The sequence below is a fragment of the Hyperolius riggenbachi genome, chromosome 12, assembly GCF_040937935.1.
Source record: "Hyperolius riggenbachi isolate aHypRig1 chromosome 12, aHypRig1.pri, whole genome shotgun sequence".
In the NCBI taxonomy this organism is placed as follows: domain Eukaryota; kingdom Metazoa; phylum Chordata; class Amphibia; order Anura; family Hyperoliidae; genus Hyperolius; species Hyperolius riggenbachi.
The window spans coordinates 117110140-117128966 of record NC_090657.1 but is presented as its reverse complement, the minus strand read 5'-3'; the positions used below and the strand labels follow the sequence as shown (position 1 = coordinate 117128966).

Genomic DNA, 18827 nt, shown 5'->3' with positions numbered 1-18827 from the left:
CTTTTTTGTATTTTGTGCGAATATTCTAGTGTAGTTAATTATTGGGGAGTGTGTTCTGCACTTCTTATAGTACGGTCCGGTTCTGTTTTATTTGTACTGTCTATTCCTGTCTGTATTGTCTTATCCTTGCGATTGTACTGTCACCTGCGGTGGCTGACAGTGAATCGTTTGCTCTCGCTCCTAGATCGCATTCGCCCTAGCGGTAGAGGCGGTGGATCTCCCTTGTCTGACTCTTGGAGTATAACCTTAGCTGCGGTTGCTACTGGTTACTCCTTCAGTCTGTTTTGTCTAGCAGGAACGCTTGCTGTTGTCTGGTGTGAGGCAACCGATTGGCAAGCGTTTGCGTTATTTGTCTGTCGTCATTTTCTGTGTTCATTTGTTAGTTAGGGTTGGTACGTTTTGCCACTGTTGCACTTAACGTGCGGTGGCCGTACCGTTAACGCGCTTGTCTCTGTTGCGCATATCGCAGTTTGGCCAATCTATTCATGACCAGGTGGGAGGAGCACGTGGTCTATGGGACTGCCCCCTCGGGACTTCTTCTTTGGGGGCGGTACATAGAAGATGTGCTCTTCATGTGGAATGAGGAGGAGGTGTCATTATTAGAATTTGTTGAAAATCTGAATAATAATGAACTAAATATTAAATTGAGCTGTGAGTACAGTAAGGAATCAATTCATTTTCTAGATTTACTAATTAAGATGAATAATGAGGTATTGAGTACTAAGACCTTTTTCAAACCTACAAACCGTAATGGTTTTATTCCAGTAGGCAGTTGCCCCCATCAAAATTGGATGAGGGCAGTCCCTAAGGGACAGTATATGAAGCTGTATAGAAATTGTAGCGATCAGGATGATTTTAAAGAAGAAGCAAGTATCTAAAGAGATCATTTTATTAAAAAAAGATACAAAAGAATTGATCTGGAGAAAGTGGAAAGAAACATTTTGACTATGGATAGAACCTTACTTTTGGAAGAAAAGAGAGAGGATGTTAAGAAAACTTTGTTTTGTCCTTTTGTGACCAATTATAATGTGCAACATAATAAATTAAAGAAAAATTTGAATAAGCACTGGCCGATACTTACAGTAGATCCGATTTTCGTCCATTGATACCTAAACGGCCAGAGGTGATATATAGAAGGGCACCCAGTATTAAAGATATGATAACAGGAAGTGCCATAGATGAACCACACTATAGAGGATTAAGCTTCTTTGGAGAGAAAGGGTTTTTTAAATGCAGAAAGTGCACAGCTTGCACTATCTGTATCCAGACTCCCAAAATGCAAACATTTTTTTCTGACACCTATGATATTAAAGAATTCAACACATGTGAGTCTAAATATGTAGTGTATTTACTAATATGCCCATGTGGCCTCAAGTATGTTGGTAGGACTAAGAGAAAATTGAAAGAACGCTTGGGGGAACATGTGAATAATATTAAAAATGGGTTTGAGGGTCATTCAGTCTCAGACCATTTCAGATTGAAACATAATAGGGATCCATCAGGTCTAATTTTTTGTGGTATTCAAAAATATTTAAATAATTGGAGGGGTTCTAATAAAATAAGGGAAATATCTAAACTTGAGACCAAGTGGATATATGAGTTAAATTGTATGACCCCATATAGAATTGGACCTGAATTGAGTTATTTCTAATGGTAAAGAATTGGAATTTTTACTCAGCTTGTACTAATAGAATTGATTCAGTAGATGGCAGTGTAGGATTATTTTTAATTGATGCAATGTAAACAGGACGCCGTCCATTTTCATGTCCGTGAGCAGGTAATTCTGCTAGAATTTTTATCTAATTCTGAATATATTAAATTTAATTTTTTACTATATTTCGAGTTATTGTAAGTTATTTTTTTTTTAAATAGTTCTCTTTACCCATTTATTAATTTGCGGAAGTATGAGTATCATTAATTTTAGATGCTTTGAAGGGATGCGCGCCTCCATCTGATGTCATTTTTATTTACAAGCGTATTTTCTCCTTATTGGCCACCTTCGGCGGAAGCGGAGGTGACGCTGCGTTAAATGCAGTGCCATGATTCAGGAAGCTCCCTTTGGCCGTGCGGCGTGGCTTTACTGGGGAACACCTCCTTGCAAAAGGTGAATATGTGTGTATATATATATATATATATATATATATATATATATATATATATATATATATATACCGATCCAGCCATTTAGTCTTTAGCCCCTGAGGAAACTATAGCAGTGAAACCGGTCGGGCGAGGCGGACGTTTGGCTGGACGGCGTCCTGTGTTATTTATATGCTGTAATCTGCTTTGGGTCCCCGTTACAAAGACCCAGATGTGATTCATCTTTTATTGCTTTATTGCTTGTTTTTTACGGAATTTTTATTAAATACGAGATTGATACACTTAGATGAGTTTATCATTATCTTTTATGCATGTACTGTGGAATCCCTGCACATGAGAGCCTGTAAACTATTGCGGATACCTGTATTGGGAGAGGAGGCCAGCTGGGAAGACACTGGCCACTGACCTTATGATGCTATGTTGCAGACCCTGTAAATAAGGTCTGTGACAATCTGGTAAGCGCATCTAGTTTTATGGTGCTTATGGTGGTGGACTTTTGATTAGCGCTGAAGGGTTATATACATATCTGATGAAGACGCTACACTGAAGTGTTGGACTTTGGCTGCTTTTCAATTTAAATATTGATATGTTTTTTTATGGTTGCGCTGATATATATCTTGTATTGTACATTACAGGATGCTGTTGGTGGGGCCACACATGACCATGCCCACTTCCCACTACATAGCCACGCCCACTTTTTGCCACGTCGCGCTACATGCGCTGCACATTTTTTCTCTCTTAGTGCCCCTGATCTCCCAAGAGCCTAGCAACGACCCTGGAGCCCATTTAAACCAGTGATCACTAGAGTTGGACAGAATGAGGGGGGACAGTTGGAGACAGTAGGCCTAGAGTGCTAGAAAGTACAAATCCGACCCTGTGAATAGTTATCTTTGTAAGTATCTTCAAAATCCATTCCACATTCAAGAAAATGTGGGATGTTCTTCAATACCCCACATGTAAATTAATTAATTACTCGGGGCAGCACGGTGGCGTAGTGGTTAGCTCTCTCGCCTTGCAGCACTGGGTCCCTGGTTCGAATCCCAGCCAGGGCACTTTCTGCAAAGAGTTTGTATGTTCTCGCTGTGTCTGCGTGGGTTTCCTCCGGGCACTCCGGTTTCCTCCCACATTCCAGAAACATACGGATAAGTTAATTGGCTCCCCCTAAAATTGGCCCTAGACTACAGTACTTACAATACATAATATAGATATATGGCAATGGTAGGGATTAGATTGTGAGCTCCTTTGAGGGACAGTTAGTGACAAGATATATATATACACTGTACAGTGCTGCGTAATATGTCGGCGCTATATAAAAAAAAAATTAAACAAGAAATATGCTTCTAGCAGAATTGCTTGACTCACAAAATGAAGGCTTAGAATTTCTCCTGTGGAAGTGAAAAGAAGTGAAAGATTGTTTCCCCGAAACACAATGAGTATTTTTTGCCCGGAATGATCTACATACATATCTCTTCTTTGGAAACATCATAATCTTTATATTTTATGTCCATGAAGCAAGGGAAAAACCTTTACTGTAAATTATGCTTTATATCAGCCACAAATGGCACATTTATCATAGCTGTTTGTTATACTTAAATACAATTTTATATTTGATGTAAAAATGAATTATCTATTTGGTTTGAGACAAATTATTTGAAATTAAAATTAATTGTTTAACATTCACATATGTCCCTTTAAAAGTCCTTGTGGCCATTTACTCTAATAGTCTAGATATTGGGAAACAGGGAAGTTTTAAATACTAACCAGGATTGATCCTTAAAATATAAAAAATGTTACATTTGCAGTGGCAAGCATACAGAGGTACAGTAGGTAGGTACAACAAATCTGCGGCAGCAGCATCACTCAACAGTGTCAGCACCCATTTCCATGGCACCGATGCCAATCTCTTCAGCCGAGCCTGCCACCCTCCCATGCTGGTGGCCCTTCAGACATTTAGATCCGCTCGGGACCTAAGGGCAGAACTGGGCACAGTAACTTTAGATGTGAAAGTAAAATGACATCACTTGTCACTTTCTGCTTTTGAAGTGATTGATTGCGTAGGTTGAAAATTATGATTTTAATAATGATGCTGATGACAGTAAACTGATGTATAGAAAATATTATTTTCTTCAGATATGGCCTTATGCTGGTACTCATTACAAACCTCAGTATCTGGATGGATGCAGTAACAGATGAGTCTGTTCACCAGACTCGAGACATGGAAGATGACCTGAAGGAGCTTTCCATCACCTCAGGGTATCATGACCACAGAGGTAAGAAATCAATATACTAGAAAAAATGGTATAAATATATCTCTTGTTTAACTGACCTGTGATTGTAATTTTTTTTTGTAGATTCTGGTGGAGCACATGGCCCCACTTGCCGCTGCAGTAACCATTTGTGCCACATCTTTCAGACTGGATATTATTATCTTTACCCATTCAACATAGAATACAGCCTGTTTGCTTCAGCTATGACATACGTAATGTGGAAGAATGTTGGCAGAGAAATAGATGACAATGTGCCGTTCCACCGCCGTATTAATCCTTGTTTCTGCTTTCATAATTTTTTCCTGGGCCTTATCATGGGAGGTGTGGTCCTTCTTGGTGGAATTGTGGCTCTTGTTACATACAAGGTGAAAGTCAACCTAAGAGACAGAGGCTACAAGGCTCACATTATGTTCTATTCATTTAATATTGTTGTTCTAAGCCTTATGTCCTTGGGCTCACTCACTGGCTCCATCATTTACAGGTTTGATAAGAGAGACATGGATGCTCACAAAAATCCAACACGTACTTTAGATGTTGCCTTACTCCTTGGGGCAGCATTGGGTCAATACTGTATCTCCTATTACTCCATAGTTGCAATGGTGGCCACATCTCCAGGACAGTTGCTGAATGCCTTGAATTTGGTTTACTCATTACTTATGATTGTACAGCTTACACTGCAAAATACCTTTATTATTGAAGGGCTTCATCGACAGCCATTCAGAGATGAGATTGTGGAGCCACCAAAGGAGCTTATCTATTCAAACGAGACTGCAACCCCTGCACTACCTGCAGTTCCTCTGGAGTCTTCATTACCTGTATGCAACAACAGAGATAATCATAATCCAATGCAAAATACAGCAGATCGCCCATGGAACTTGAAAAGAAGACTTGTTCAAGAGATATCCCTTTTCCTACTTCTGTGTAATGTTATAGTAAGTATTGAAGCCCATTAAAACTTTGAAAGTTGAAATATTTAAATTTAAACTGATAAGCACATGCCATTATGTGATAGTGATATTCTACTTTTTGAGGTTTTGTCTAAAGTTCAGGATCTATAGTAATTACTTCAAATGTGAACTACATGCAGGTTAATTGGATTAGCCTGTAAATGAACCTAATGCTGGGAATACAAGGTTCGTTTCTGCCGTGCGTTTCTGCTCTCGATCGTTTTTGCCGCTCGATTCTGCAATCGATTCTCTTATCTTTCGCTCGTTTTTCTTATCTTTTTCCATTCAATTCTATCAGAAATTGAGCGGCAAAAGAATCGAAAGGGAGATCGGACATGTCGGAAATTATTTATCGAACTATCTAATCAGCTAAAAAACAAACAGTGTATTCCCAGCATAACATATTTAAAACCTCTTGGAAAAAATGTGTGCTGTCCTATTGTTCTTTTCAGAGTTATTAGTTGCTAAAGTATTTCCCAAACACTGTATCTCTAGTCAAATGGATTGGGCTACACTTTGCTCATCATTGCTGACACAGTTATAGTAAGAACAGTTTCTATTATCTCTTATTTTCAATCAGACCTGAATTGCAGTTGCACCATTGAGATATATGTACATGTAGAATATTAGTAATAATCCCCTCCTCCTGATTAATGAATATTTGAATGTAGTTAGGTCTATGGGAGTTTAATGGGGATGATAAGTCAAATTAGAGAGTAAAAAAACACATGCTATTCGCTGATTTAAAATCTGTACCTTTATTCACAGCATATTAAAAAGGGGAAAAAAATACAACATATAAATTATAAAAAGGCCCATGTTAAACATGGGTCTTAATATGTGCAAATTTGGACAGAGGCGCCAGGCAGGTTAAAATGATCTAAAAACAACTAAAAAGGAGGAGTACAGGTGGACTTACCTCCTGAAATGATGGACAATCGAGATTGTTCAAATCGCAAATAACAATTTATTTTGGCACTCCGCAACGCGTTTCGCAGGTATAACCTGCTTCATCAGGCAAGGAGTGCAAGCTCAAAAAGGTCCAATAGTGGCAATGCGCCTCTGTGGAGGGAACTGTCCCCTTCTTTCTATCTACAGAGAGCGACTTCTTAAACCTGAGTGGGGTCAGGTTCTAATACTCCCCACCTGCATTTCAAGTGGTTGCCTATGTGGTAACCCGTGTTTGTGAGTATATCCACATCTGTTAATTATTTCGCCAACAATTGTTAGACTTACTGCACTATATTGGGCTCTCGGTTTTTCTTTTTGTTTCAAGTGCATGGGTCTTAATATAGACACATATTAAATACATCAATATTCAAATCATCAAACATTTATGTAAGACCACCAAGGGATAGATACAAAATAACTTGTAATGTTCCCTATAGGCCACTAGAAAAAAGAAAGAATGCTCATATATATTGAATTTTTTTTAGGGCCGAGCACTTGGTTTAACGCGTTTTGTGGAGATAACACTCCACTTCCTCAGGAGGTATTCAGTCCAGGGCCATATCCAAAATCTGAAAAAGACAGAAATTGCATAACAATAAGTATCCTACAGGTCCTATCGAAAGCCAATGCTTCCGGAGAATCAAGAGTGATAGGAGGTAGAAAAAGAGCAGAGAGGGAGGGGGAAATGGGAGGGAAAAGGGAAAGAGGTTGATGGGAAAAGGAGAAGGAATGAGTGAGAAAAGGGAGGGAAAAAGAAGACATGAGAAGGGAAGATAGGCGTGGAGGAAGAAAAGGATGGGCAAAAGAGGGAGGAGAGAAGAGGAAAAAGAAAAGGAGGACAAACATGGAAAGAAAAAAAATCTAGAATAGTGATTAGAGATGGCCCAAACCTCTGATTTTCGGTTCGCGAACTTCCGCAAAAGTTTGGTTCACACAAACTTTCGCGAACCGCAATAGACTTCAATGGGGAGGTGGACTTTGAAAAGTAGAAACACTTATGCTGGCCAGAAAAGTGATGGCAAAGCTGTTTCAAGGGGTCTAACACCTGGAGGGGGGCATGGCGGAGTGGGATAGATGCCAAAAGTCCCGGGGGAAAATCTGGATTTGATGCAAAGCAGCGTTTTAAGGGCAGAAATCACATTGAATGCTAAATTGCAGGCCTAAATTGCTTTAAAACATCTTGCATGTGTATACATCAATCAGGGTGTGTAATTATAGTACTGCTTCACACTGACACACCAAACTCACTGTATAACGCACTGCAAACAGCTGTTTGTGTAGTGACGGCGGTGCTGGACTGGTGCGCACCATGGCCAGAGTGCAGGCCATGGCGGTTTTCAAGCCCATATGGTCGCTGGGCTGTGGTAGCTCAATGATACTCAATGATAGAACAACAGTGACTGTCCAGCTGATCAAATTTGGTCTGTCCACAATGAAGCAATGACCTTATTATCTTGGGTGTGCCCCCCCCCCCCCTCCCGAGACACTCATATAGCCGTCGGTCATTGCTTCATTGTGATACGCAAGCCCCTTCACCGCAGCAAGGTAATGACCACGAAGGGGAATTGGCACATGTACATGCCTTTTGTTTTGTTGTTGCAGCTGCAGTGCAGCCAGAAAAATTAGGCAGGCATGTACACGCACCAGCGGCCTTAAAAATTCAGGAATCCACCTGGAGTCCTGGACCCTGTTGGTGGTGGTGGAGAAGGCAATCAAGCGGCCTGTGGGCAGAGGTGCTCTGTGGGGAGTGACTTAGTCTTGGGGCGGGCGGTTGTAAGAAACGCTACCCACTATACGTTGGTTGCTATTGACAACAACACAACACACCTTTATTACGGCACCAGCAACCCATTAGTAAGAGCTGCAAACACGACTCTCATCACAGCAACAGCATTGGAGATAGAAATCTTCAGACCAACTTCAGAGTTTAGGAGTTTATTCAGTCCACAGATACAGTTTGTTACATCTTAGCAAAGCAGATTCTTCTGTAGTAAGTTTGTTGCGTTACAGCTCTTGGCTCCAGACCTGGCAGCCAGGTTCCTCTTATGTCTATATTACTTTATATCTAGATTACATAGGCCGGAGGCCTATCTATTATGTACATCATACAGTTAGGTAAATTGACAAGACATAAATAAAAGTAGAAGGTTCAAGCCAGCGGTTTACATGAAGCAAAGAGAGCCGTCTGTAAGCCCGTCAGTGACTTTAATACTGACCAGAAAAGAGTTAAATGTGACATCATCTGAGCCATCCCTCCAAACCTACAATTGGCTCAGACCCCTTGTGATGTCATAACACACACCTACTTAATTAATATTCTGCGTGCATTTTCCCCTACATACAAAGATTGCCATGTTTGGTAAATATGGCCTATGTTTACCTTTAGGTCTCCTAACCGTCTGGGGCAGTTTAGGCCTGTGGTCTCCCTTCATGTTCACCCACATTCTGTTGTCCCAATGTGCCTAATTGTTGAATGACCTCTGTCATACCTTCTATGTCTACACTGTTTGCTACCCCCATTCCAGCGCCCATGCCTCCCAAGAGTGTATCTGCTAAATCCCGGGACCTTCTTCTGGCTACACTATTCCCTGTGGAATGTGCCCATGACATAAAAGCATGTACCAGGGTGGCAGCGACAGTGCTGCAGTTAGGGTAGATATTAGATATTACCCACTCTTCTAAGTTAATCTGCCAAGTGATTAATTGAAACTGGGCCTCCATGATAACTGGAGTCGCCCTCAGTTGATTTAACTGAAAAGGGCCACTTTTTACAACCTGATGTGTATCACATGATGGTAGGTGGGGTTCCTGGGTAGTCATTGGCAGGGTGACTACCTGAGCTTTAGGAGTCGTGGGAACCCCTTCTCATTATGCAAGATCTATTTGGACCTTTAAACTCTAGGGACTGTGGGATGCAAAAACCGTATGTCCATGGTCCTTCATCCTCCCGGACTAAGGGCGCTATTTTTAAACTCCCCCGTTTTAGTCCCATCACTCTTCCGTCATAGAGAGTCCCCGGGGTGCTACCTGATGTATCCCAGGATTCTACCTCTCTACTCCAAAAAGTCCCCTGATCCATGAAACTCACGTCCCATGCTATCCCTTGTGGCCCTCCTCAGAAGAATACGGTAGGTACTCTTTCTTCTGGGAAATTGATTAGCATCTCAATGACAAAAGATGTCCCCAACTGTCCTGATTGGACCTTTGCCCCCCTTATGTCCTGAGGCAAAATGCGTACCTTAGGTCGGGAAGAATGTACTCTCTGCAATCTTTCAATTAAGAGTACCTCCTCACTTACCCATCTAGCATGAGGATAAGTGCTTGAATATGAACTGTGTGGTATTGTCTTGTGTTGTGACCTATGTAGTGAGGATGTTACCTGTGTGGACACTCCCTTGCTCGGGATTGCTCTCCCCACCCTCTTGGTCATCTGAAACTGTGGCTGGATCTCGATTTTTACTTCTTGTTTCGAGAACCAAAACCCCTCGGCTTTCCAGCCTTTACGTGTGTATAGTTGTCTCAGAGACACTCTCTGTTGGTAGCTCCAGAGTGTGATGTTGTCCCCTGCGTCTCTCCTGTAGGAGAAGTGACGCTTACTGCTTGTTCCTCTCCAATCTAGAACCATCTCACTCTGGATAACCAAGACAAGGTAATCTTGAACAACACACTCCACCTTTTGCATGTACCTTTTAACAAAACTTTGGATCGGTGCATTGGTTCCGGGAGTGTGACATTCCAGAGCATAGTTGCGCTGCTGTTCACATCACTTATCCAGCACACCTGACCCGTCATACCTTTCACCAACATTGTGCCATGAAATTTGTTTGCATCTGGCACTAGTGATCTATTCCTCCTTCCCTGCTTGGTCCCCACGTGCCAATCAGAGGGAAGTGGAAGAGGATCAGCCTCTTTTTCACCAAACATTAACATGCTTGGGCCTGGTGTTCTCATTAACCCCTTGTTGTTCATGAGAATGTCCTCTCTTCGATCTCCTAGGACGGAATGGCAGCCTAGGATCACCATCAGCACGGTACTCTTCATTATAAAAGCACCTCCTTGGGAAAGAAACACATTAGCAATTTGCATCATGCTTTGCTCAGTCAGTTTGTTTAGTCTCTTTACGTTCTCAGAAATCTCGCTGTTCTCCAAACTTGGATTGGCATCTGGAACCTTTCACTTATTCAACTGACATCTCTGTCTCGGCTGCCAGCACCTCAGCTTTCTTGCTTCCATATTGCCAACCTCCTGAAATCAAAATACCAAAAAATCAATTCTTATTAATGATTTGAGTTTCACCCTGCGGCTTGTACTCTAATCAATATGTACCGTAACTGATCTTGTTGCTTTATAGTTCTCATGAACGCTGTTTACTCTTTTTGGTAGACTGGAGCTAAACTTCTCTCCCCTACCAAAGTACTATCCTGTTTAAAATATGCTACCGCGGACTTCACCTTTGGAAGCTCTCACCTCATTGCAAACTCTTCCCCCCCACATCCCCCCTTCTGTACATACTCGGCCGTATTACGCACACACCTGCTGCTGCTTTGCAGGTGAGCTTGCAATGCTCATACTCATTTTCGCATTTACTTACCTAGATCTCCATGGAGCACTACCAGCTCTGCTAGAAGTCCTGTTTGTTGTACCATCTGACCAATGTTTGCCTATGCTACTACCTCCAGACTACAAGAAATGGCTGCCTCCCCGTAGGAAGGTGTGCTTTGCACTTTAACTACCCAGGGCGCAGGGCTAAGCATTCCAGCTTCATATGCCTGTATGCGAATCCCTGAATGCCCTCTTGGTAGGTAGTCATATGGCAAACACTGTACTGATACACTGTCACTCTGTAAATGGCAATTCCTTCTTCTTTATAATTGCCCCATGAACTGCTGTCAGTTCTGTTCTTTGTGCTGCACTTAGTAGGAGCTGGAAAAAATATATTTGACCAATCAGTGGACGAGAAAAACGCACAAACTGCCCCAGTCCAGCATTGACCTCTTTGTCAAGCTCTGGCCCTGTCCACGACAAAAACCGGAAAAAAACATTACCGCTCTGCAGCCGCGGCGACGGATACCTGGATTGGTCAACTCCCTTTTTTTTCCCAACTCCGGTACCCCTTTTACTCTATTGGGAACTCATGCTGCACCCCTCGTTAAGGTGCCTCACTTAAAGGAATAATCCCATAAGTAATCGAAATCCAAATTCAAATCCAAAAAAGCTTTATTGGCAGGACCAAATACATTTAGCATTGCCAAAGCAAAACAAAACAAAACATTAACATGGGGGGGGGGGATTGTGGGAATAAGGGAAGGATAGGGGTATATAGTCCATAGGTGTGTGGAAGATGTAAGGGACAGCATGGGGGACTGGGATATACAGTCCATAGGGGGGTATTGGGGGGAATACAGTCCATGTGGTATCATGTTCCTCTCAGTTGGTGGCAGGCTGTGACATATCGGGCAGCTATTTGCACGATTGTTTCCTCTTCCCCCAATAGGATGTAGAGTTTCCTCTCCTCATCTGTGGAGGTAAAATCCTGGATGTGGGCGGAGAGTCTCTGGAAGTGGGCGGTCCTCACAGGTGCGTATTTGCTGCAGTGTAGCAGGAAGTGGGCCTCATCCTCCAAGACCTCCAGGTCGCATTGTCTGCACAGTCTCTCCTCCCGGGGCTTCCAGTCTGTGCCGCCCTGTCTCTATCTCCAGGCTGTGGGCACTCAGACAGTACAAACTCAAGACCTGTCTGTCTTTGTGGTGATGTAGCTAGAGTTGGGCCGAACGGTTCGCCTGCGAACGATTCCATGCGAACTTCGGTGGTTCGCGTTCGCGTCCCACAGGCGAACTTTTGCGGAAGTTCGGTTCGCCCCATAATGCACCATGAGGGTCAACTTTGACCCTCTACATCACAGTCAGCAGGCCCAGTGTAGCCAATTAGGCTACACTAGCCCCTGGAGCCACTCCCCCCCTTATAAAAGGCATGCAGCGGCGGCCATTACGCTCACTCGTGTGCCTGCGTTAGTGAGAGTAGGGCGAGCTGCTGCAGACTGTCTCTCATAGGGAAAGATTAGTTAGGCTTAGCTTGTTCCTGGCTGCATACCTGTTCTGTTCAGTGAACCTGCCACTGCATACCTGTTCTGTGAACCCACCACTGCATACCTGTTCTGTGAACCCACCACTGCATACCTGTTCTTTGAACCCACCACTGCATACCTGTTCTGTGAACCTGCCACTGCATACCTGTTCAGTGAACCTGCCACTGCATACCTGTTCTGTGAACCCACCACTGCATACCTGTTCTGTGAACCCGCCACTGTATACCTGTTCTGTTCAGTGAACCCGCCACTGTATACCTGTTCTGTTCAGTGAACCTGCCACTGCATACCTGTTGTGTTCAGTGAACCCGCCACTGTATACCTGTTCAGTGAACCTGCCACTGCATACCTGTTCTGTGAACCCACCACTGTATTCCTGTTCAGTGAACCCACCACTGCCGTCACTACACAAACAGCTGTTTGCGGTGCGTTACACAGTGAGTTTGGTGTGTCAGTGTGAAGCAGTACCTTAATTACACTACCTGATTGATGTATACACATGCAAGATGTTTTAAAGCACTTTAGGCCTGTCATTTAGCATTCAATGTGATTTCTGCCCTTAAAATGCTGCTTTGCGTCAAATCCAGATTTTTCCCGGGGACTTTTGGCGTGTATCCCACTCCGCCATGCCCCCCTCCAGGTGTTAGACCCCTTGAAACATCTTTTCCATCACTTTTGTGGCCAGCATAATTTTTTTTTTTCAAAGTTCGCATCCCCATTGAAGTCTATTGCGGTTCGCGAACTTTAACGCGGACCGAACCTTCCGCGGAAGTTCGCGAACCCGGTTCGCGAACCTAAAATCGGAGGTTCGGCCCAACTCTAGATGTAGCCTCTCCAGATATGGAGCCACAATCCTTTCCAGATTCCCCCCTGATCTGTCCTTGCAGATCACTCCCTGGGAAATATCTGACTTCTATGTGTCTCCATGCACCTTGTTGGAAAACACTCCTATCAGTGACCATGCTACTGCTTGGTTCACGTATTCTGGCATTCCATCGCCCGGTGCCAAGACTTTGGGAAAATAATCTGGAATCTGAGATACTCAGTAGAGTGTCTCTGTCTCTACTATCCCATCTATGTATCTCTCCCGATCAGCTGCCGTGCACGGTGCCGTGTGCACAGCTCTGATACCTGGATCTCTGGCATCTCCTGTCCCCCCCCCCCTTATTCATGACGGGGGCATGCCATGACGTGGGCTCTCCCAGCACCCCCCCCTCCCACTGTGGGGGTGGCATTTCCCTGCACTGCCTCCATTTTGAGTCCTGGAATGCCAGCCAAGATGGCTGCTATGCAATCTCCCATAGTAACCTCTCAATCCTATATACTTTAGGAAGAAAAAACCATCAGAAAACGACATTTGTAAATGCACACTAGACATTTTAGCATCTTTATACATTCCAGAAAACTAGCATCCCGCAACATACACCCTCGGATGCTTGCGAGAAAAAAACACACACAAGAAAAAAAAATACCACAGCAGTTTTCCCACACAAGTTCACAGCTGTAATTCTAACTGCTTCATACATTAGAATGACCTAGTGGTGTGCGGCTGCATTCCTGCTCCGGGCAAATCTCTCCATGAATACAGCAAACTAAAAAAACAGCCATCAGCGTACCTCAGACATAACTCAGACCTGCACAGACCGAAACTACTAGAGCGCGCTGTCTACTTTTAACACAAAACCTTCACTGCGCAACTATAAAAAAAAAAAGTCACTCCCCCCTCATTCTGTAGAATACGTGGAGGTGGAGAGGGGAAATCCTACAGCTGTTCACAAAACTTTCTAACGGAACAGAATCACACAAATATGCAGCAAGCTAATCACCCCCCCCCCCCCCCTGTGTACAGACAAACATGTATATGTTATGGCCAAAACCAGAAATTGGCCAATTCTAGAATGGGCCGGCCGTTTCTACAACTGGCTGATTTGACGTCAGCCAAAGTCCAAAATGCTGGGAATTTCTGACATTGGCCGGCCAGTTCTAGAAACGGCCATAGCCAGTCGGCCAAAGTCCAAAACGCACAAATCCCAGAACATGCCGGGTCCTGTCCAGCACCATGAATGTCACTCGGAACTTCCTCTCTGCTCTGAAAGATACAGCATAATAATCTTTTTTAAAGAGAAAGCATTACAGCTGATACAAATCCTGCAATAAATTTGCAGTGTGTCTACATCCTGCTTTCTTTGGAGCAGACATATTGTTAACATACTGTGCTTTTAAATTAGCTGCTCTGCAGTGGCAGTCAGGTGACACAGGGGAGAGATCAAATTACAGTGGTGATTAGTCACAGATGAGCGGGGATGCATGGCTGGGGAGTGTTTTGAATGGTTGGGGGGCTTTTCTGGGTGCTTTGCTTTGCTGGGCACTTTTCCATGGCTGTGGGTGCTTTGCTGGGGGGCTGTGCATGGCTGCGGGTGCTTTGCTGGGGGGCTGTGCATGGCTGCGGGTGCTTTGCTGGGGGGCTGTGCATGGCTGCGGGTGCTTTGCTGGGGGGCTGTGCATGGCGGAGGGTGCTTTGCTGGGGGACTGTGCATGGCTGCGGGTGCTTTGCTGGGGGATTTATGATTAGTGACAGAGGAGGGGGAATTAGACAGGCTAAACTCTCTAAATACATACAGGGTGCTTTTCTCTGTTTTCCTTTTACCCTGTGCAAGAGTTCAGGTCCACCACAATGTGGTGTGGAGAGCTGTGAGGGCGGAGGCGGAATCAGCTGCAGCCGGCAGCATACAGGACAGCCCCGGGTCCCTGCAGGAGAGGAGAGGTGTGAGGAGGACTACGGGGAAAGCGGCAGCAGGCACACCATGGGGAGAAGTTGGAGAAGGAAGGTGGCGGTGAAATGAGCTGCAGCCGGCAGCATATAGGCAGCTCTGGGTCCTCACAGATGAAGGTCCTCGAACGGAGAACAGGGGCCAGCAGGACATGGAGCAGGGGACAGCGGGACATGGAGCAGGGGACAGCGTGACTGAACGCAGAGCGGGGGACAGCGGCACAGCACTAAATAGGTGAGTGTAACGATTGGTGTCAGCAAAACAGATTTTTTGATTATTGATGATCTGCAGTATCACCAATAATACAGATGCTATACCTGATTATGTGGTGATCTGCATAATCACCAATAATGCTAGTATAGCCAGACACAGGACAACCAATGTGAGATAGTGTTTGGTGCAACAGTAATGAGTAAGAGGAGATCTCCCGAGGAGCGGGTGACTCAGACAGTACTGCAGCCAATGATCACCTGAGGAGCAGATGATTAAGACTATACTGCAGCCAGTGGACACCTGAGGAGCAGGAACCACTGACTGTGTTGCAAAGGATGATCACCTGAGGAGCAGGCGATTAAGACTATACTGCAGCTAGCGGACACCTGAGGAGCAGATGTTACAGACAGTGCTGCAGCTGAGCTTCACCTGAGGAGCAGGTGATTAAGACTATACTGCAGCTAGCGGACACCTGAGGAGCAGGTGTTACAGACAGTGCTGCAGCTGAGCTTCACCTGAGGAGTAGGTGAAAGCTACTAGAGATCCCTCACCAGTGGCTAGGCCCACCAGTGAGGACCGGAAGGTCAGACAAGCAGAGTAGGCAACGTACGGACAGATAAAGTTCAAAGACAGAAGGCAGATTCAGTGTCACGTTCAGGCAGAGTCGGCAACAGGAATCAGATGGGCAGAGGTACAGAATCAACAAGCAGGAGAATAGTCAAAGGAAGCAGAAGGTCATAACAGATAATACAATGCAATTAGTACTTTAAGCTATCAACAGAATCTGGCTAAGGGTGGATCCCCAGCTCCAGCTTGTTCTAGCACACTTTGGGATCTGACTGGGGTCTGAGCACTAACACGTTAGCATTCGCAACAGCAGACACGGGGCAATCGACAGACTAGTACTATATATACAGAGATGCCCCGCAGTGCCGCCCCCATCACTCAGCCAATCCAAAGTACCGTTGGAGTCAGGTGACTTGGCAGATCAGCTGACTCCCCTTCTATTCGCATACAGGTCCTGTCGCCTGGCACGCGTGCGCGCGCGTAGCCCTCAATCTATGTGCAATAGAAGGACCAGGCAGAGCAGCAGCATGTAACTGCGCGGCAGAGGCCGCCGGCTGATACACGGAGATAGCCGCCATGCCGCTTGCCTCTGTGGCTGTATTTCCGCTATCTATTACAGTACCCCCCCCCCCCCCCCCCCCCTGAAGAGTGGACCCCGGACACTTCCTACCCGGCTTCTCAGGGTGTAACTCCTGAAACTCTTTCTTTAAATCCTCAGCATGCATGCGACAATCCGGCACCCAAGTTCTCTCCTTCAGACCATACCCCTTCCAGTTGACCAGATATTGTACAGAATTCTGCACCAATCGAGAATCCAATATCTTCTCGATCTCATACTCAGGTTGGTCGTCAACCATCACAGGGGGTGGGAGAGGAATCCACGTGCACCGCAGGCTTTAACAGAGAAACATGGAATGATCTCACACCTCTCATGCTGGCTGGGAGATCAATCGCATATGTGACATCATTAATCTTTCTGGACACAGGGTATGGGCCTACAAATCTGGGTCCTAACTTAGGTGACGGTTGTTTCAACGTCAAATGCTGAGTAGATACCCACACCATGTCCCCTGGGGAAAACTTCCACTCTACAGACCGTCTCTTATCCGCCTGTTTCTTCTGAGTCTGGAAAGCCTTTCCCAAATTCCTCTTAACTAACACCCAAATCTCCTTTAATGCCCTTTGCCAATCCTCCAGGGCCGGGCAGGGAATAGATGCCACAGGCAATGGAGAAAACTTGGGAGATTTTCCCGATACCACCTGAAAAGGGTAAAATCCTGAAGAGGCACTCTTCAGGTTATTATGCGCAAATTCCGCGAATGGCAGGAACTTTACCCAATCTGACTGTGCATCTGCCACATAACACCTGAGGAATTGTTCAAGGGACTGGTTAACTCTTTCGGTCTGACCATTGGTCTGTGGGTGGTAGCCTGAGGAAAACGAAAGGTCCATACCTAACTGATGGCAAAAGGCTCTCCAGAATTTCGACACAAACTGGACTCCCCTATCTGACACCACATTCTCCGGAATGCCATGCAACTGGAAAAAGTGCTGAATGAAGAGATCAGCTAACTCCTGGGCCGAGGGGAGTCCTTTCAGAGGGACGAAATGAGCCATCTTACTGAACCTATCAACTACCACCCAAATGACCGTCTTGCCCTCAGACCTGGGGAGTTCTCCTACAAAGTCCATAGACAAATGAGTCCAGGGTTCATTTGGCACTGGTAAGGGTTGTAATGTACCCACTGGTGCCTGTCGAGAGGGCTTACTTCTAGCGCAAACTGAACATTCTCTCACAAACTCTTTACAATCAAGTGCCAGCAAAGGCCACCATACACATCTGGCCAATAGATCCTGAGTTCGGGCAGCTCCGGGATGCCCAGCATTCTTATGGGAATGGAATAATTGTAAGAGTTGTAGGCGAAAAGGAAGTGGTACGAACATAACCCCCTCAGGCTTTCCTTCTGGAATGTCCTGTTGGTAAGGCCCCAGAGTAGCCGTCCAGTCCTCCCAGGTTTCAGTAGCTGCCAGCACCACTTTTTCTCAGGGGTTGAAAGCAGAACTGTCTCTGGCTCTAAACACCTAGCGTGTCTGCTACCTGGTGTATATGTTATGATAAATCTGAACCTTGAAAAGAATAGGGACCAGCGGGCCTGTCGGGGACTAAGTCTTTTGGCCCCTTCTATGTACTCCAAGTTTTTATAATCTGTATAGACTGTGATGGTATGTTCTGCCCCTTCCAGCCAATGGCGCCATTCTTAAAAGGCTAACTTAATGGCCAAGAGCTCTCGATTGCCAATATCGAAGTTCCTCTCGGCAGGAGAGAACCTACGAGAAAAGAAGGCGCATGGGTGTAATTTGCCTTGCAGACCGGAGCGCTGAGACAGTAAAGCCCCAACCCCAATTTCTCATGCATCGACCTCAACAATGAAGGGGAAGATGACATCCACATGTCTCAGAATGGGAGCAGAACAGAACCATTTTTTTAATGTGGCAAAGGCGGACTGTGCCTCTGCCGACCAGTGGTAAGTGTCAGCCCCCTTTCTGGTAAGATTGGTGAGGGGTGACACTACAGAGGAGAACCCCTTGATGAATTTTCTGTAGTAATTGGCAAGCCAATAAATCTTTGGAGTGCCTTCAATCCTACAGGTTGGAGCCACTCCAAAACAGCAGAGACTTTTTCTGGATCCATGGAGAGACCAGAAGTGGAGATAATATATCCCAAAAAAGGAACTTTAGTGACCTCGAAGAGGCACTTCTCTAGCTTTGCGTACAGCGAATTCTGTCTTAATTTTCTTAAAACAAACTTGACGTGTTTACGATGTTCTGTTAAATTAGGAGAGAAAATCAGTATGTCGTCTACATACACTAGCACAAATTTTCCCAGCACCTCCCTGAAAACTTTATTGATTAACTCCTGGAAGAC

General features: G+C 44.9%; 1 protein-coding gene across 1 annotated transcript in view; it reads left to right on the top strand.

Moving 5' to 3' along the window:
• The window catches only part of LOC137542311 (proton channel OTOP2-like), a 128118-nt gene that overhangs the window by 60179 nt on the left and 49112 nt on the right, over positions 1-18827 (top strand). The window contains exons 5-6 of the mRNA XM_068264136.1: positions 4231-4370; positions 4452-5299. Coding sequence (XP_068120237.1) covers positions 4231-4370; positions 4452-5299 — 988 coding nt within the window. The remainder of the gene's footprint in view (positions 1-4230; positions 4371-4451; positions 5300-18827) is intronic.